The 18144-nt window shown below is 47.4% G+C and overlaps 1 protein-coding gene and 1 non-coding gene across 10 annotated transcripts in view; one reads left to right on the forward strand and one right to left on the reverse strand.

Annotated features, from left to right (window-relative positions):
- rmc1 (regulator of MON1-CCZ1) overlaps positions 1 to 18144 on the reverse strand; it is a 95735-nt gene that overhangs the window by 69091 nt on the left and 8500 nt on the right. For all 9 annotated transcript variants that reach the window (XR_011933492.1, XM_072468537.1, XM_072468535.1 and 6 more), the window contains exon 2: positions 9848 to 9924. Coding sequence is in view for 8 of the 9 variants with exons in the window: in XM_072468537.1 (XP_072324638.1) it covers positions 9848 to 9924 (77 nt within the window). In the remaining variant the exon portion in view is untranslated. The remainder of the gene's footprint in view (positions 1 to 9847; positions 9925 to 18144) is intronic.
- Positions 10576 to 10657, forward strand: trnas-cga (transfer RNA serine (anticodon CGA)). The gene has a single exon. It is a non-coding gene; the product is annotated as a tRNA-Ser (tRNA).

Genomic DNA, 18144 nt, shown 5'->3' on the forward strand with positions numbered 1-18144 from the left:
AGTTGGCCCCATTCTCACCTCTGAATCACAAGGTTCTGCGTTTAGGACCATGAGAAACAGGAACAGGAGGAGGCCATTCGGCCCCTCGAGCCTCCTGCACCATTCAATGTGATCATGGCTGATCCGAAATTCCTCACGTCCACTTTCCTGCCCTTTCCCTGTAACCCTCGATTCTCTGACTGATCAAGAATCTATCTTAGCCTTAAATATACACACGGACTCTGTCCCCACAGCTCTCTGTGACGAGGAGATTCACAGACTCACTATCCTCCGAGAGAGGAAATTCCTCCTCATTTGAGTTTTAAATTGGCTCCCCTTTATTCTGAGACTCCGCTCTCGGGTCCTAGACTCTCCCATGAGGCGGAAATATCCTCTCAGCATTTACCCTGTCAGCCCCTCAAGAATCCGACATGTTTCAATGAGATCACCTCTCATTCTTCTAAATTCCAATGAGTAGAATCCCAACCTGTTTAACCTTTGCTCAGAAGACAATTCCTCCAGACCAGGGATCATCCCAGTGAACCTTCTCTGAAAATCCTCCAATGAAAAATATCTTTCCTTAAATAATGGGATCAAAACTGCTCCCAGTGCTCCAGATGTGGTCTCACCAGTACCTTGTACAGTTGCGGCAAGACTTCCCCACTCTGGAACTCCAACCCCCCAGAAATAAGGGTCAACATTCCATTAACCTTCCTGATTACCTGCTGCCCCAGTGTGCTAGCTTTCTGTGCTTTGTGCACAAGTCCCCCCCCCTCCAAAGTCCCTTTGTGTTGCAGCTTTCTGCAGTTTCTCTCCATTTAAGTAATACTCTGTTCATTTATTCTCCCTTCCAAAATGAACTTCACGTTTTCCCACATTATACGCCATTTGTCAACTTACTTAACTTATCAATATCTCTTTGCAAACTGTTTGTATCCCTCTCGTAACTTGCCTTTCCACCTATTTTTGTGTTGCCTGCAAATGCGCAAATGTGACTACAGTACATTCACTTCCTTCCTCCAAGTCATTGATACATATTGTAAACAGTTGTGGTCCCAACACTGATCCCTGTGGAGCCCCACTGGTTACAGGTCACCAACCTGAAAAATAATCCCTTATCCCCACTCGTCGTTTCCTGCCCATTAGCCCATTTTCTACCCATGCCAATATACTGCCTCCAACACCATGGGTCTTAACTTAAGACTTAACATTTTGTGAGGTACTTTGTTGCACCTTGGTGGTGCAGTGGTCTTGTCACTGGACCAATAATCCAGTCACCCAGGGTACTGCTTTGGGGTCCTGGGTTCAAATCCTACCACGACAGATAGGGAATTTGATTTTTTTTTTAAATCTGGAATTAAACGTCTAACGATGACCATGAAACCATCATCAATTGTCGTTAAAAAAAAACCATCTGGTTCACTGATGTCCTTTAGGGAAGGTTGTGGGGGTGAGACACACACAGACACGGGAAGAATGTGCAAACTCCACATGGACAGTGACCTGGGGCTGGGATCGAAGTCGGGTCCTCGGCACTGTGAGGCAGCAGTGCTAACCATTGTGCCACCCTCTATTTTGACAGGAGTTCCTTACTTCCTCTGCTCAACTTAAAAGGCCTGTCTCCATTAACGATCCATGGACCAAATACGATAAGGACAAAATAAAAGAAATAAGAATCAGCAGGAAGGGCCCTTACACTGAATGTTACACCAAGTGTGACACCATGTGGCCTGTATAGGTTCTGCGATCACTCAGCAGAGGACAAGGTTGTGTTTTTAATGTTACCTCAAAACATGTTACACGGAATTACACTGAACATACAGCACTGAAAAAGGTGATTCAGTCCAACTGATATTTATAAAAGCAAATTACTGCGGATGCTGGAATCTGAAACCAAAGAGAAAATGCTGGAAAATCTGCACGTCTGGCAGCATCTGTAGGGAGAGAAAAGAGCTAACGTTTCATGTCCAGATGACCCTTTGTCAAAGCTATAAGACAAAGAAAGTGGGAAATATTTATTCTGTGGAGTGAGAATGGAAGATGAGTCATAGCCGCATGCTAATGGCCACAGAAACCAAGGGGAAAGATTGCTAATGGCAGTCCCCAGACAGAACAAAAGGTGTGAAAGGCCAAACAGCAGAGAAACTAACATCAGAGGGTAAACCGTGACAGAAATAGATGCGGGGCCAGGGGAAGGGGGAAGCAAAGGGGAGAAAGGGCAAGGAAAAGTGGATAAGATTGGGGGGAGTTAATTATATATGAAGAAAGACAAGAGAGAATGAAATGGTAAAAGACAGTTAAAATGAAAGAGGATGAAAACAAATGGGTCGAGGTGGGGTAGAGCTAATCATCTGAAGTTGTTGAATTCAATGTTGAGACCGGAAGGCTGTAGCGTGCTTAACCGGAAGATGAGATGTTGTTCCTTCAGTTTGCGTTGAGCTTCACTGGAACATTGCAACAGGCCAAGGACAGACATGTGCACATGGGAGCAGGGTCTTTTGTTAAAATGGCAAGCAACAGGAAGGTCAGGGTCCTGAATGCGCACAGAATCCTTCCCGTTGCTTGCCATTATCTATCATCAAGACCACCTATTTCCAATGCCATGTCGTTCATCCCAGCCTCAGCCTGCCTGTTGCTGAAACCTGCACCATTGTTATGTCCAGATTCTCATGATCGGACTCGAACCTTACAGCTCATCCAAAACTCTACTGCCATACTCTAACTGGCACCAACTCCCATTCACACATCACCCACTGTGATCACTGACCCACGTTACCTCCCAGTCCAGTCCTATAACCTTCTTTGTGCATTCTTGATTTTCCACTGCTTGCATATGACCTTTCACCTGTCTCAGCCCCAATTCCCTCCCTAAGCCTCTACAGCCTTACACAGATTTCATAGAATTTACAGTGCAGAAGGTGGACATTCGGCCCATCGAGTCTGCACCGGCCCTTACAAAGAGCACCCTACTGAAGCCCACGTGTCTACCCTATCCCCGTAACCCATCAACCCCACTTAACATTTTTTGGACACGAAGGACAATTTAGCATGGCCAATCCACCTAACCAGCACATCTTTGGATTGTGGGAGGAATCTGGAGCACCCAGAGGAAACCCACGCAGACACGGGGAGAGCGTGCAAACTCCACACAGACAGTAACCCAGCTGGGAATCGAACCTGGGACCCTGGAGCTGTGAAGCAACTGTGCTAACCACTATGCTATCGTGCTTGCGTTGCTCCTCGACCAAGCTATTCGACACCTGTGTTAATACCTCCTTATGTGATCTGGTGTCAAATCCTATCAGATAATTCTCCTGTGGGTTCTACATTTATGAATGTTGTTGTCATAAGTGAATTCTTAGAAGATGTAAGCAAAATAATGTTCTGTACGTTTTAGCAGATTAACTGTTAAGCGCACAATATTTTAGTCTATGGATTAACTATTGGCAAAATTGTGCTGAGACAGTGTTTAAAGTGGCGCTGCCAATGAACAGCTCCTTAATCTTGGATTTATCATATGCATCATCTCTTTACATTCTCTTCATCATCATATTGATCACAAATTAATAAAAAACCATCAGCAAACATTTTTCAACTAGAACGATCATTTCCCTTTTTAAAATTCTTGCCACAAAGGGAAATGGAGGTTGCAGAGGATGGTAGCAAACCATAACTATCACACAGTCCTGCTGCCAAGCACCACAATCAGGAACAAGGGAGTTTCTCAGCTCCTGCCTATGACATGTGCAGCTGCTGGGGAGGACAGGATGCTGCTTAAAAGAACGTTAAGTATTCACGGATACTTCACCAATCAGTTGCACCTTGCTCAAAGACGCAAGGCATATCCCAATATAGATCTTACCCTCGTCTCCATTTAGTTCAGATTGGCTCCCATAGGGTACAGGAAGTACGAAGGAAAGCGGAGTTGCGACCACAATCAGAGATTAGTGAATAGCGGAGTGGACTCAGGAAGGCTGCTGCCGTTTACAGCTCCAGCTTTTGATCCGCTACCTGCCCCATTGCCATCTCTCTCTGCCTTCCATCATTTTATTTCTCCCGCTCTCCACCACTCTTCCATCTTTCCTCTTGTACCCCCCAAATCCAGTTGTACTTCTTATAATTGGTTACACCTCAAACTTCTCCCAGTTTTGATGAATTCATAGAATCCCTACAGTGAAGGAGGCCATTTGACCCATCACGTCTGCACCGGTGGACTGTCTGTGCGGAGTCTACACGTTCTCCCCGTGTGTGCGGGGTTTCCTCCGGGTGCTCTGGATTCCTCCCACAGTCCAAAGATGTGCATGTTCGGTGGATTCGCCATGATAAATCGCCCCTTTGTGTCCCTTAGGTTAGGTGGCGTCATAGGGCGGGGGAGGGGGCCCAGGTAGGGTGTTATTTCAGAGGGTCGGTGCAGACTCGATCGGCCTAATGGCCTCCTTCTGCATTGTAGGGATTCTATGATTCCACTGAATGTGGAAGGAGCTGGTTGCATATAATAATTATTCTCTGAGATTTCATAGAATTTACAGTGCAGAAGGAGGCCATTCAGCCCATCGAGTCTGCACCAGCTCTTGGAAAGAGCACCCCACCCAAGGTCAACACCTCCACCCTATCCCCATAACCCAGTAACCCCACCCAATACTAAGGACAATTTTGGACACTAAGGGCAATTTATCATGGCCAATCCACCTAACCTGCACATCTTTGGACTGTGGGAGGAAACCGGAGCACCCAGAGGAAACCCACGCACACACGGGGAGGATGTGCAGACTCCGCACAGACAGTGACCCAAGCCGGAATCGAACCTGGGACCCTGGAGCTGTGAAGCAATTGTGCTATCCACAATGCTACCGTTCTGCCCCGATGGAACAAAGATTTTACAAATGCCGACTGTTATGATCCAGCAGATGGGAATTACCGTACAAACCAAATTCCGAAGGGACACTTGGCCCACTTATCATAATGCTTTTTGTTTTGTATTCTGACCACAAGACTATGCGTTTACTGAAATCAGAAGCTGTGAGTTCCAGTAACACTTTTGGGATTTTGAACTTTAAATTAAAACATTGATTAACAAAAGAAAAGATAATATACACACAAAAGAATGAATGAAATGATGAAATGAAAATCGCTTATTGTCACAAGTAGGCTTCAAATGAAGTTAATGTGAAAAGCCCCTAGTCACCACATTCCGGCGCCTGTTCGGGGAGGCTGGTACGGGAATCGAACCGTGCTGCTGGCCTGCCTTGGTCTGCTTTCAAAGCCAGCGATTTAGCCCTGTGCTAAACAGCCCCTGCTTACATTTACACAGTTAAAATTAGGCATACAAAATATTCCCCCCAAAAAGACCCTCGGCATGGTCAGACACACAAGTAAATATCCTTTAGGCAATACTCCTTTATAGATGTTTAACTACAAAAATGAGTGATATTCCAACAAAGCAAGCCCACTGCTGTTGCAGGAAAAGTATATTACTGGACTGTTCACTCTGTCCCACTTTGCTGTGGAAATTCAACAAACTTCAAAACGCAACCCTGCTTTCTGAAAAACAGACACTTTTCAGGGTTGGCTGCTTCAGCTCCTTGCCCAACATACAGCAGCACCCCAGGAAGTCTCACATCGCCACTCCATCCGAGCTCCCAAATCTCTCCTAAAATATCTTTCTGTCTCTTTCATCTTTGACTCCACTGTCCTTAGTCCTTATTTGAAACTTCTCATTCTCAGAATATAAAAACCTTTCATGTTCTCCCGATCGCCTCCACTTTCAGGTCAAATATTTAATGTGACATTTTCCAAGTTGCAAACTCTTTCACTCCCCTTTCTAATTTAACACCTAAAAATCTAAACCTTTACTTATCTCCCATGTTAAATTTCTACCCTTTGCGTATTTACTTATAGAAAATTAACTTGCCATCCTTACTTCAAATGCATGCCTTGAACACCTACATTCCTTTGATATCCTAAACTTTGTAGACAATCTGTCTTTATTTAATTAAATTATTTACACTCAGACACAAGCGTGGTTCACAGAATGACACAATAAACCTCATAATACCATCACTACCAACCATTTAAAAAAAATATTTTGTGGGATGAGCATTGCTGGCAAGGCCAGCATTTGTTGCCCATCCCTAACTGCCCTTGAACTGAGTGGCTTGCTAGTCCATTTCAGAGGGCAATTAAGAGTCAACCAGGAGTCACATGTAGTCCAGACCGGGTAACGATGGTGGATTTTTATCTCTAAAAGGACACTTTGAACCAGATAGATTCTTGCAACAATGATGATAGTTTAGTATTCAATTCTGTGTTTTTATTCACTGAATTCCACCAGCTACTGTGGGGAGATCTGAACATATGCCTCAGAACATTAATAATGCATGGATTGGGTGGCCGCTTTGCGGAACACCTTCACTCAGCCCGCAAGCGTGACCCAGACCTTCCTGCCGCTTGCCATTTGATGCTCGGATCAATGACTCCAGAAGCGAGATTGGATGACAATTGAAGGCTTTATTGGACTAGATGTTTCCCCCAGCAGCGCAGGTACAGAATGCAGCTGCTAGGGAGACACAGACTCTTATACTCCGCCTTACTGGGCGGAACCAGCAGGCAGGTTTCACCAATGATCTTGCTGTCTCAGGTACCTCCCACACCAATTATCTTACAGCCTCAACCTAGGTACCGTAATACCCCTAATACTGACTACCACACCATTTCAATTCAACATTTTGCTTTCATGCTCACGTTTCTGTCCTTGGCCTGCTGCAACATTCCAGTGAAGCCCAACACAAACTGGAGGAAAGCAAATTGCTGCATATGCTAGAATCTGAAACCAAAGAGAAAATGCTGGAAAACCTTTGGGGTCAACTGGACTCAAAAAGTTAGCTCTTTTCTCTCCAAACAGATGCTGCCAGACATAGAACATAGAACAGTATAGCACAGAACAGGCCCTTCGGCCCTCGATGTTGTTCCGAGCATTGTCCGAAACCAAGATCAAGCTATCCCACTCCGTGTCATTCTGGTGTGCTCCATGTGCCTATCCAATAACCGCTTGAAAGTTCCTAAAGTGTCCGACTCCACTATCACAGCAGGCAGTCCATTCCACACCCTAACCACGCTCTGAGTAAAGAACCTACCTCGGACATCCCTCCTATATCTCCCACCCTGAATCTTATAGTTATGCCCCCTTGTAACAGCTACATCCACCAGAGGAAATAGTCTCTGAACGTCCACTCTATCTATCCCCCTCATCATCTTATAAACCTCTATTAAGTCGCCTCTCATCCTCCTCCGCTCCAAAGAGAAAAGCCCTAGCTCCCTCAACCTTTCCTCAGAAGACATTTCCTGCAAACCAGGCAGCATTCTGGTAAATCTCCTTTGCACCCTTTCTAATGCTTCCACATCCTTCCTATAATGAGGTGACCAGAACTGCACACAATACTCCAAATGTGGTCTCACCAGGGTCATGTATAGTTGCAGCATAACCCCGCGGCTCTTAAACTCAAGCCCCCTGTTAATAAAAGCTAACACACTATAAGCCTTCTTCACGGCTCTATCCACTTGAGTGGCAATCTTCAGAGATCTGTGGACATGAACCCCAAGATCTCTCTGTTCCTCCACATTCCTCAGAACCCCTGCCGTTGACCCTGTAATCCGCATTCACATTTTTTTCGACCAAAATGAATCACCTCGCATTTATCAGGGGTAAACTCCATCTGCCATTTTTCGGCCCAGCTCTACATCCTGTCAATGTCTCTTTGCAGCCTACAACAGTCCTCCACCTCATCCACTACTCAACCAATCTTGGTGTCGTCAGCAAATTTACTGACCCACCCTTCAGCCCCCTCCTCCAAGTCATTGATAAAAATCACAAATAGCAGAGAACCCAGCACTGATCCCTATGGTACACCGCTGGTAACTGGTCTCCAGTCTGAAAATTTTCCATCCACCACCACCCTCTGTCTTCTATGTGATAGCCAGTTACTTATCCAATTGGCCAAATTTCCCTCTATCCCACACCTCCTTACATTCTTCATGAGCCGACCATGGGGAACCTTATCAAAAGCCTTACTAAAATCCATGTATACGGCATCAACTGCTCTACCTTCATCTACACACTTAGTTACCTCCTCAAAGAATTCAATCAAATTTGTGAGGCAAGACCTGCCCTTCACAAATCCGTGTTGACTATCCCGGATTAAGCTGCATCTTTCCAAATGGTCATAAATCCTATCCTTCAGGACCTTTTCCATTATCTTCCCGACCACCGAAGTAAGACTAACTGGCCTACAATTACCAAGGTCATTCCTATTCCCTTTCTTGAACAGAGGAACAACATTCGCCACTATCCAGTCCTCTGGCACTATCCCTGTGGACAGCGAGGACCCAAAGATCAAAGCCAAAGGCTCTGCAATCTCATCCCTTGCCTCCCAAAGAATCCTTGGATATATCCCATCTGGCCCAGGGGACTTGTCGACCCTCAAGTTTTTTCCAAAATTGCTAATACATCCTTCCTCAGAACACCCACTTCCTCCAGCCTACCCGCCTGAATCACACTCTCATCCTCAAAAACATGGCCCCTCTCCTTTGTGAACACTGAAGAAAAGTATTAATTCAATGCCTCTCCTATTTCTTCTGACTCCATGCACAAGTTCCCACTACTGTCCTTGACCAGCCCTACCCTCACCCTGGTCATTCTTTTATTTCTCACATAAGAGCAAAAAGCCTTGGGGTTTTCCTTGATCCGACCCGCCAAGGACTTCTCATGCCCCCTCCTGCCCCCTCCTAGCTCTCCAAAGCTCTTTTTTCAGCTCATTCCTTGCTACCTTGTAACCCTCAAGCGACCCTACTGAACCTTGTTTTCTCATTCTTACATACGCTTCCTTTTTCCTCTTGACAAGACATTCAACCTCTTTTGTGAACCATGGTTCCCTCACATGGCCATTTCCTCCCTGCCTGACAGGGACATGCCTATCAAGAACACACAGTATTTGTTCCTTGAACAAGCTCCACTTTTCATTTGTGCCTTTCCCTGACAGTTTCTGTTCCCATCTTATGCTCCCTAATTCTTGCCTAATTGCATCATAACTACCCCTCCCCCAATTATAAACCTTGCCCTGCCGTATGGCCCTATCCCTCTCCATTGCAATAGTGAAAGACACCGAATTGTGGTCACTATCTCCAAAGTGCTCTCTCACAAACAAATCTAACACTTGGCCCGGTTCATTACCCAGCACCAAATCCAATGTGCCCCCCTCTCTTGTCGGCCTATCCACATAGTGTGTCAGGAAACCCTCCTGCACACACTGTACAAAAATTGCCCCATCCGAACTGTTCGACTTATAGAGGTTCCAATCAATATTTGGAAAGTTAAAGCCACCCATGACAACTACCCTGAGACCTCTACACCTATCCATAATCTGTTTTGCAATTTCTTCCTCCACATCTCTATTACTATTACCTGCTGAGATTTTCCAGTATTATCTCTTTGGTTACAAACTGGAAGAATATCACCGTGTCATCCAATTAGGCACTTTACAGCCTTCTGGAGTCAACATTGAGTTCACCCCGCGTAGAACTATTCTAACAACCTTACTCTGTGCGCAGAAAAAAAACAGAAACCCATGAAATGCAATGAATTGCATTAAGTTTAAAGTGTATTACCTGCAATGATTGCACAATGTGTTTTCATCTCATTATTGCACATCAACATTCATCTGCAAAACTAGGGAGTTTTCTCACTAAATGATGATATACCAAGTGGAGAGCTGTTTGGTAAGTGAAGTGTTCGTAAAACCTTCCAATTTCTACTTGACGTCTACAGCACGTGTGCCTTTAAATATCTTCCCTGTGTTTTTACAGCGTGCCTTACCTGAAAGAGATGCAGCTCTTGTCATCAGGCCCTTTAACCACTACTCCAGTAGCACCCCCAGATCGAACAGCAAACACCTATGAGCAGCAAATGAAAGAATTAGTTTAAATCTGCTACCTAATCCAATGAATCATATATTTCTGGCAGGCTTATAATTGTGATCTTATACAAAGAGGGACATAGATAGTTTAAGTGAGTGGGTAAAACATTGTCAGATGGAACATAATGTGGGAATATGTGAGGTTGTCCACTTTTGCAGGAACAATCTGTTTGTGGGAAGTTTGCACATTCTCCCCGTGTCTGCGTGGATTTGCTCCAGATGCTCCGGTTTCATCCCTCAGTCCAAAGATTAGATTAGGTGGATTGGCCATGCTAAATTACCCTTCGTATCCAAAAGGTTAGGTGGGGTTACTGGGTTGCAAGGATAGAGTGGGAGCGTAGGCCTAGGTGGGGCACTCTACAGAGGGTGGGTGAAGGCTCGATGGGCTGAACGGCCTCTTTCTCCACTGTTGCGATCCGATTATTTTATAATAGAAAAGCAGTGTATTATTTACTGGGAGAGAGACTGCAGAATGCTGCAGTCGACAGATCTAAGTGTCCTTGTACAAAAATCGCAAAAAGCAGTCTCACGCTATTCAGGAATACGATCACCTATCTACAAGACGGGAGGGTGGACACCTGCCTCATCAGCCTGGAAGGTCTGTGACAGAATATCACACATCTAGCAAGCTACGATGGCCGAGTGGTTAAGGAGTTGGATTCGAAATCCAATGGGGTTTCCCAGTGTGGGTTCGAACCCTACTCGCAGCGGCTGTGCAGCCATCTAAGATGGTCACCTGCAAAGGACCATGGGAATTATGGCCAACCCAGGACTCAGACAGATACAAAGCCTATGTGTATCTGAAACACAGGTAACCAGACCTGATCGAAACACCTGCTAGTTTGCATTTTAATGGCCCATTTTCCAGAACAATAGAACTCCAATCAAGCAACCGGTACAGCCACAGACTGATCGGCACCATTCCCTTTAGTCAGAGAGCCCAACTATCAAGGTCAATGACTGCTAAGGACCCGCCCAGCCACCAAGCCCCTTTATTGGCCAAAATCGAAGACAGTGATCAGAGCCCTGTCGAACTATTGGCTCCAAGGTTAAGGACCGCCCCAAAGAGCGCAAAATCCCAGAGGGATAAAAGAGGACACAGCCATGTGTTCTGTCTCTTTTGGATCCGGCCTGGGCCAGCCCAATTGCAGCAGGAACAGCCAGTTCAAGACCAATGATCGCTACCTGACGGATGAGCCCAGCAGACAGAGCCACTTTCTTCGAACCAGCCAAGTGAAATCCAGATAAAGGCCTTATCCATTCGCACAGTGCCGCTCACCCTGAAGTTAAGTATAGGTTATTGTAGCTGATAGGTGTAGTTTAACTTCGAGTAGATATTGTGTTTGCATGTTGAGATAATTCTTGTTTATGTAAATAAACCATCTTTTGAACTAACCAACTGGTTGTGTGGTCATCTGATCAATCTAAGGGAAGGCTTGTGGTTCACTAAGATAAATAGAAATACTCACAGTATTGGCGACGCTGTTGGGTGGGAAAAACACCAACAGCTGTGTCCAAAATATTTTTAGTAGTAGCATGGTAGCAGTGGTTATCACTGTTGTTTCACAGCTCCAGGGTGCCAGGTTCGATTCCCGGCTTGGGTCACTGTCTGTGCGGAGTCTGCACGGTCTCCCCGTGTCTGCGTGGGTTTCCTGCGGGTGCTCCGGTTTTCTCCCACAGTCCAAAGACGTGCAGGTTAGGTGGATTGGCCATGATAAATTGCCCTTAGTGTCCAAAAAGGTTGGGTGGGGTTACTAGGATAGGGTGGAGGTGTGGGCTTGGGTAGGGTGCTCTTTCCAAGGGCCAGTGCAGACTTGATGGGCCGAATGGCCCCCTTCTGCATTGTAAATTCTATGATTCTAACCACCGACTCTAATCCCATTTCTCAGTGTTTGGCCCATAAGCCTTGTGTGCCTTGGGATCGCAAGTGCACATCTAAACACTTCTTAAATGTTATGAGGGTCTCTGCCTCCACCACCCTTTCAGGCAGCGAGTTCCAGACTCCCACCACCCTCTGGTTGAAAAGGTCTTGCCTCACATCCCCTCTAAACCACCTGCTCCTTACCATAAATCTCTGCCCCCTGCTCATTTATCCCTCCACCAAGAGGAAATGATTCTTACTATCTACTCACAGAATAATACAATGCAGAAGAGGCCCTTCGGCCCATGGAGTGTGCACTGACGCATGAAAAAATAATCTCTCTATGCTGACATCTCAATCATGTCCCCCCGAGTCTCCTCTGCTCCAAGGAAAATAACCCCAGTCTATCCAAACTCCCTTCATATCGAAAACTGCCAGCCCAGGTAAATTTCCTCTGCACCCTTTCCAGTGCTATCACATTTCTCCTATAATGTGGATTCCAGAACTGCACACAATACTCTAGCTGTGACCTAACCAACTGTTTTATACAGTTCCAGCATAACCTCTCTGCTCTTAAACTCAATTCCTTAGCTGATAAAGGCAAGTATACCATATGCCTTCTCAACCACTGTATACACCTGCTCACCTACCTTAAGGGACCAGTGTACATGCAGACCAAGGTCCCTCTGATCCTCGGTGCTTCCCAGGGTCTTGCCGTTTATCATGTGTTCCCTTGCCTGGTTTGTCCTGCCCAAGTGCATCGTAGAATTTACAGTGCAGAAGGAGGCCATTCGGCCCATTGAGTGTGCACCGGCCCTTGGAAAGAGCACCCTGCTTAAGCCCACGCCTCCACCCTATCCCCAAACCCCACCTAACCTTTTTGGACACCAAGGACAATTTATCATGGCCAATCCACCTAACCTAACAGTCTTTGGACTGTGGGAGGAAACCGGAGCACCCGGAGGAAACCCATGCACACACGGGGAGAACATGCAGACTCCGCACAGACAGTGACCCAAGCCAGGAATCGAATCTGGGACCCTGGAGTTGTGAAGCAACTGTGCTAACCACTATGCTACAGTGCAGCCCTCACACTTATCCAGATTGAATTCCATTTGCCACTGATCAGCCCATCTGACCAGCCCGTCTATATCCTCCTGTAATCGAAAACTATCCTCCTCACTATTTGCCAATCCACCAATTTTCGTATCATCAGCGAACTTACTGATCAACCCTCCTACATTCATATTTAATTCATTTATATAAACCACAAACAGCAAGGGCCCCAATACTGACCCTTGAGGGACCCCACTGGACACAGGCTTCCAGTCAGAAAAACACCCCTCGGCCATCACTCTGCTTCCTGCCACTCAGACAATATTGGATCCAATTTGCCAAATTTCCTTGGACCCCATGGGCTCTTATCGTCGCTATCAGTCTCTCATGTGGGACCTTATCTGAAGCCTTGCTGAAGTCCAAGTAGACTACGTCAAATGCAATTCCCTCATCTACATACCTGGTCACCTCTTCGAAAAATTCAATCAAGTTGGTCAGACATGACTTCCCCTTAACAAAACTTGATTAATCCCTGGCGATCCAAATGCAGAATAATTCAGTCTCTCAAAATTGCTTCCACAGTTTCCCCACCACGGGGGTAGACTGACTGGCCTGTAGTTTCCCTCCCTTCAGTCTTCCGCTCGGCTCCCCCGTCAGTACACAGATTGATCACCATCTGCAACCAGTTCAAACTGGCCTCGGGTGCCAAGGTGGTAGGAGCGAGACCATGTACTTCCGAAACTGGGCTGACCAATCCCTTGTCCCCTTCACCATCAAGTTAAACGTGAAGGTGCTGGGGATGTGGTTCGGAGGGACCAGGGCATGCGTTAAAAATTGGAAGGAGCGAATAAGTATAATGAACCACAACAGGGTATATGGGAGCGACGCTCCCTCTACATTGCCAATAGGAATCTGGTCATCAGGTGCAAGGCATTTGGTGTTGCTGTATACAGTGCAGGTCTGGCCCATTCCTCAGTCTTGCACTGTGGGATTACCCAAACCATTTTCCACTTCATCTGGGAGTTGAAGATTAACTGCGTCCGCATGGATGTGATATAAACGTCTAGATAAAGGGGGGGAAAAAACATGCCCAACATCACCCTAATCCTGATGGCCACCTTTATGTATGGCTGCATCAAGCTGTGCTTAGATCCTCGGTACCTAAACACCAAGTAATACTATGTGCTGAGGTTCTACCCATTCCCAATTATCCTCGAGAGGGGGGGGGGTGGTGAGCTGCCTTCACGAACCGCTGCAGTCCATGTGGTGTAGGTGCATTCATAGTGTTGTAAGCGAAGGAGTTCCAGGATTTTGACCCAGTGACAGTGAAGGAATGGCGATATATTTCCAAGTAAGGATAGTGGGTGGCTTGGAGGGGAACTTCCAAGTGGTGATGTTTCCATGTGTCTGCTACCCTTGTCCTTCTAGTTGGTAGTGGTCGTTGATTTTGAAAGTGCTGACTGAGGAGGCTCAGTGAGTTCCTGTCATGCATCTTGGAGATAGTGCACACGGCTGCCACTGTGAGGGAGTGAATGTTTGTTGATGAGGTGCCAATTAAGGGGTCTGCTTTGTCCTGGATGGTGTCAAGCTTCTTGAGTGTTGTTGGAGCTGCACTCATCCAGGCAAGTGCAGAGTATTCCACCACACTCCTGACTTGTGCCTTGTAATCGGTGAAAAGGCTTTGGGGAGTCAGGAGGTGAATTACGAACTGCAGGATTCCCAGCCTCTGACCTGCTCCTGTAGCCACAATATTTATATGGCTAGTACAGTTGAGTTTCTGGTCAATGGTAACCCCCAAGATGTTGATAGTGGGGGACTCAGCGATAATAACCCCAGTGAACGTCAAGTGGAGATGGTTAGATTCTCTATATCAACATCCTGAGGGATACCATTGACCAGAAACTCAATTGGGGTATCTGACTGAAACATTAATAGAACTAAAAGCTGGGACTTCCAGTGGCGGCTATGAAGGAGTAAGTCGCACATTTGGTGGCTCCCGCTCTGGTCAGACTTTTGGACCTTTTCCCCCCGATTTTCTACCAGAATTGAATTGTAAAACTGATGACAGAGGCAATTGTGTACTGAATTCCCACATCGGTGCATGGAGAGAAGGATTAGAAGTGCTCGTAAAGGCAGAAACAGAAAGACAGAGAAGGCTTGGGCTGAAGTTGCATCAGGAGACAGCATGGCGGAGGACCGGACCTCTGGTTTGTCGACCCAGCGGTCAACGGAGCAGCTGATGCAAGTTATTCAGGAAGGCTTTGCTAAGCAGAGACGGGACTGCTTGGACCCGATAAAAGAGTTGATTGAGCAGCTGGAGCTTAGATTGGACGCCCAAGATCGGGCGTTCAAGAAGGTAGAGCTGGCTGAGCAGGAGGAACATCAAACTGCGGTGGAGTTGGAGGTGGGGATGCTGAGAGACCAGCAGAAGCTCCTGGAGAAGGTGGAGGACCTAGAGAATAGGTCCTGCCTTGAGAATCATTGGGCTCCCGGAGGAATCCGAAGGAGCGGACGCTGGGGCATACATCGCAGATATGTTTGAGAAGCTGCTGGGGGATGGGGCATTCTCCTGACCCTTGGAGGCAGACAGGGCTCACAGAGCACTCGCGAGGAAGCCGCAAATGGGAGACACCCCCCCCCCCCCAACCCCGAGGGCAATGTGGTGAGATTCCACAGGTACTTGGATAAGGAGCGATTCTACAGTGGGCCAAGCAGACACGGAGCTGTAAGTGGAACAACAGTATCCTGCGGGTTTACCAAGACCCGAGTGTGGAGGTGGCCATGAGAAGAGCAGGCTTCAACCAGATTAGGTCGATCCTTTTTAAGAAAAAGGTGAAGTTCAGACTGTTGTATCCGGCCCGTCTCTGGGTCACGTATGAGGAACAGCACTTTTATTTTGAGTCGCCTAAGGACGCGCTGGACTTCGCAAAAAGGAAAGGACTGGAGGTGGACTGAGAACTTTTGAACTTTGCTGCAACGTTCATGCTTTTTTTTCTTCTGTTCTTTTAAAAAAAGTTTCTCGTTTTTTTTGTTTTGTAGAAGCTGTTTGTAATGCCTTTTGCATTGAATTGGGACCAATTTGATGCTGGAGTATGTTTGTATGAGGGGGAGGGGGGGGGAATATAGGTGGGAGACTTTCCGGCGCCAGGGATGGGGGCCACCAAGCTAGCTGGGCGGGCTAGCTCACGGAAGAGCAGTGGGGTGTGTGCATATGTTTGGTTTAGTAAAGGGGTTGGATTACAGAGTGTTGTTACTGGGGGGTGTAAATGTTCTGATGAGGGAGGGACTTGGGCTAAGGGACAGAGAGGAGGTTGGGGGCAGAGGCTGCCTATGGGCGGGCCGGTGGAGGCACGGAGCATGGGCTGGAGGCGGGCCCAATAAAAGGGGATGGCTGATTGGCAAAGGGGGGGGGGGGGGGTCAATGAGCCCCCCCCCCCCCAACTAGGCTGATCACCTGGAATGTTCGAGGGTTAAATGGGCCGGTCAAGAGGGCACGTGTGTTCGTGCATCTTAGGGGACTAAAGGCGGACGTGGTAATGTTGCAGAAGATGCACCTTAGAGTAACTGACCAGATTAGATTGAGGAAAGGCTGGATCAGTCAGGTCTTTCACTCGGGACTGGATTCAAAGACTAGAGGGGTCGCGGATCAGTAAGCGGGTGGTGTTTGAGGCAGGTAGAATAGTCTCGTATGTGGGAGGTCGGTACATTATGGTCAGTGGGAAACTGAAGAGGGTGCAGGTGGTATTAGTAAATGTGTATGTGCCAAATTGGGATGATGTGGTGTTTATAAAGAGGATGCTGGGGAAGATACCGGACCTGGATTCGCACAGGTTGGTCATGGGAGGGGACTTTAACACAGTTATTGACACTGGCTTGGACCGGTCAAGCTCGAAAACAGGCAGGGTGCCAGCAATGGCAAAGGAACAAAAAGCATTCATGGAGCAGATTGGGGGGGGGGGGGGGGGGAATCCATGGAGATTTGGGCAGCCGAGGGTGAAGGAGTTCTCCTTCTACTCTCATGTGCATAATGTGTACTCCCGGATTGAGTTCTTTATTTTGAGCAGGGCCTTACTGGCAGGGGTGGTGGACACGGGGTACTCGGCGATCACAATCTCAGACCATGCTCCGCACTGGGTGGACCTGCAGGTTAGTAAAGACAGTAACCAGCGCCCACACTGGAGGTTAGATGTGGGACTTTTGGCTGACGAAGGAGTGTGCGAGCGGCTGAGGAAATGTATTCAGAACTACCTGTAGGTCAATGACACGGGGGAAATTTCAGCAGCGGTGGTCTGGGAAGCACTGAAGGCGGTGGTCAGAGGAGAGCTGATCTCGATAGGGGCCCATAGGGAGAAGGTGGACAGGGCAGAGACGGACCGACTGGTAAAGCAGATACTACAGATCGATAGGAGGTATGCGGAGACCCCAGAGGCAGGGCTTTTAAGGGAACGGCGGAGGCTGCAGGCGGAGTTCGGCTTGTTAACCACAGAGAGGGCGGTGGAGCAGCTCAGAAAGGCGAGCGAGGCGATCTCAGAGTATGGAGAGAAGGCCAGCAGAATGCTGGCACAGCAGCTTAGAAAGAGGGAGGCAGCCAGGGAGATAGGGAAAGTAAATGACGGAGATGGGAACCTGGTTGGAGATTCAGCAGGGGTGAATAAGGCATTTAGGGATTTCTACAGCAGACTGTATAGGTCGGAACCCCCTACGGGTTCGGAGGGGATGAGGCACTTCATGGAGGGCCTGAATTTCCCAAAGGTGGACGGGGAGCTGGTAGAGGGGCTGGGGGCCCCTATCGGGTTGGAAGAGATAGTGGAGGGTCTGAAGGCCATGCAGTCGGGTAAAGCCCCGGGGCCGGACGGGTACCCAGTGGAATTTTACAAAAGGTTCTCTGGGATATTGGGGCCGGTGTTGATGAGGATGGTCAATGAGGCAAAGGAAAGAGGGGTGCTGCCCCCGATGATGTCACAGGCCACAATTTCGCTGATTCTGAAGCGGGACAAGAACCCGGAGCTGTGTGGGTCCGACAAGCCGATATCCCTGTGAATGTGGATGCCAAATTGCTGGCCAAAATTTTGTCCTCCAGGATTCAGGATTGTGTTCCGGGTGTTATTGGGGAGGACCAGACGGGGTTTGTTAAGGGTAGGCAGTTGGTGGCCAATGTAAGAAGGTTGTTAAACGTGATCATGATTCCCCCGGAAGGTAGGAAGGTGGAGGTAGTGATCGCAATGGATGCAGAAAAAGCTTTTGATCGGGTAGAATGGGACTATCTGTGGGAGATACAGG

The sequence above is a fragment of the Scyliorhinus torazame genome, chromosome 11 (genome assembly GCF_047496885.1).
Source record: "Scyliorhinus torazame isolate Kashiwa2021f chromosome 11, sScyTor2.1, whole genome shotgun sequence".
Lineage (NCBI taxonomy): Eukaryota > Metazoa > Chordata > Chondrichthyes > Carcharhiniformes > Scyliorhinidae > Scyliorhinus > Scyliorhinus torazame.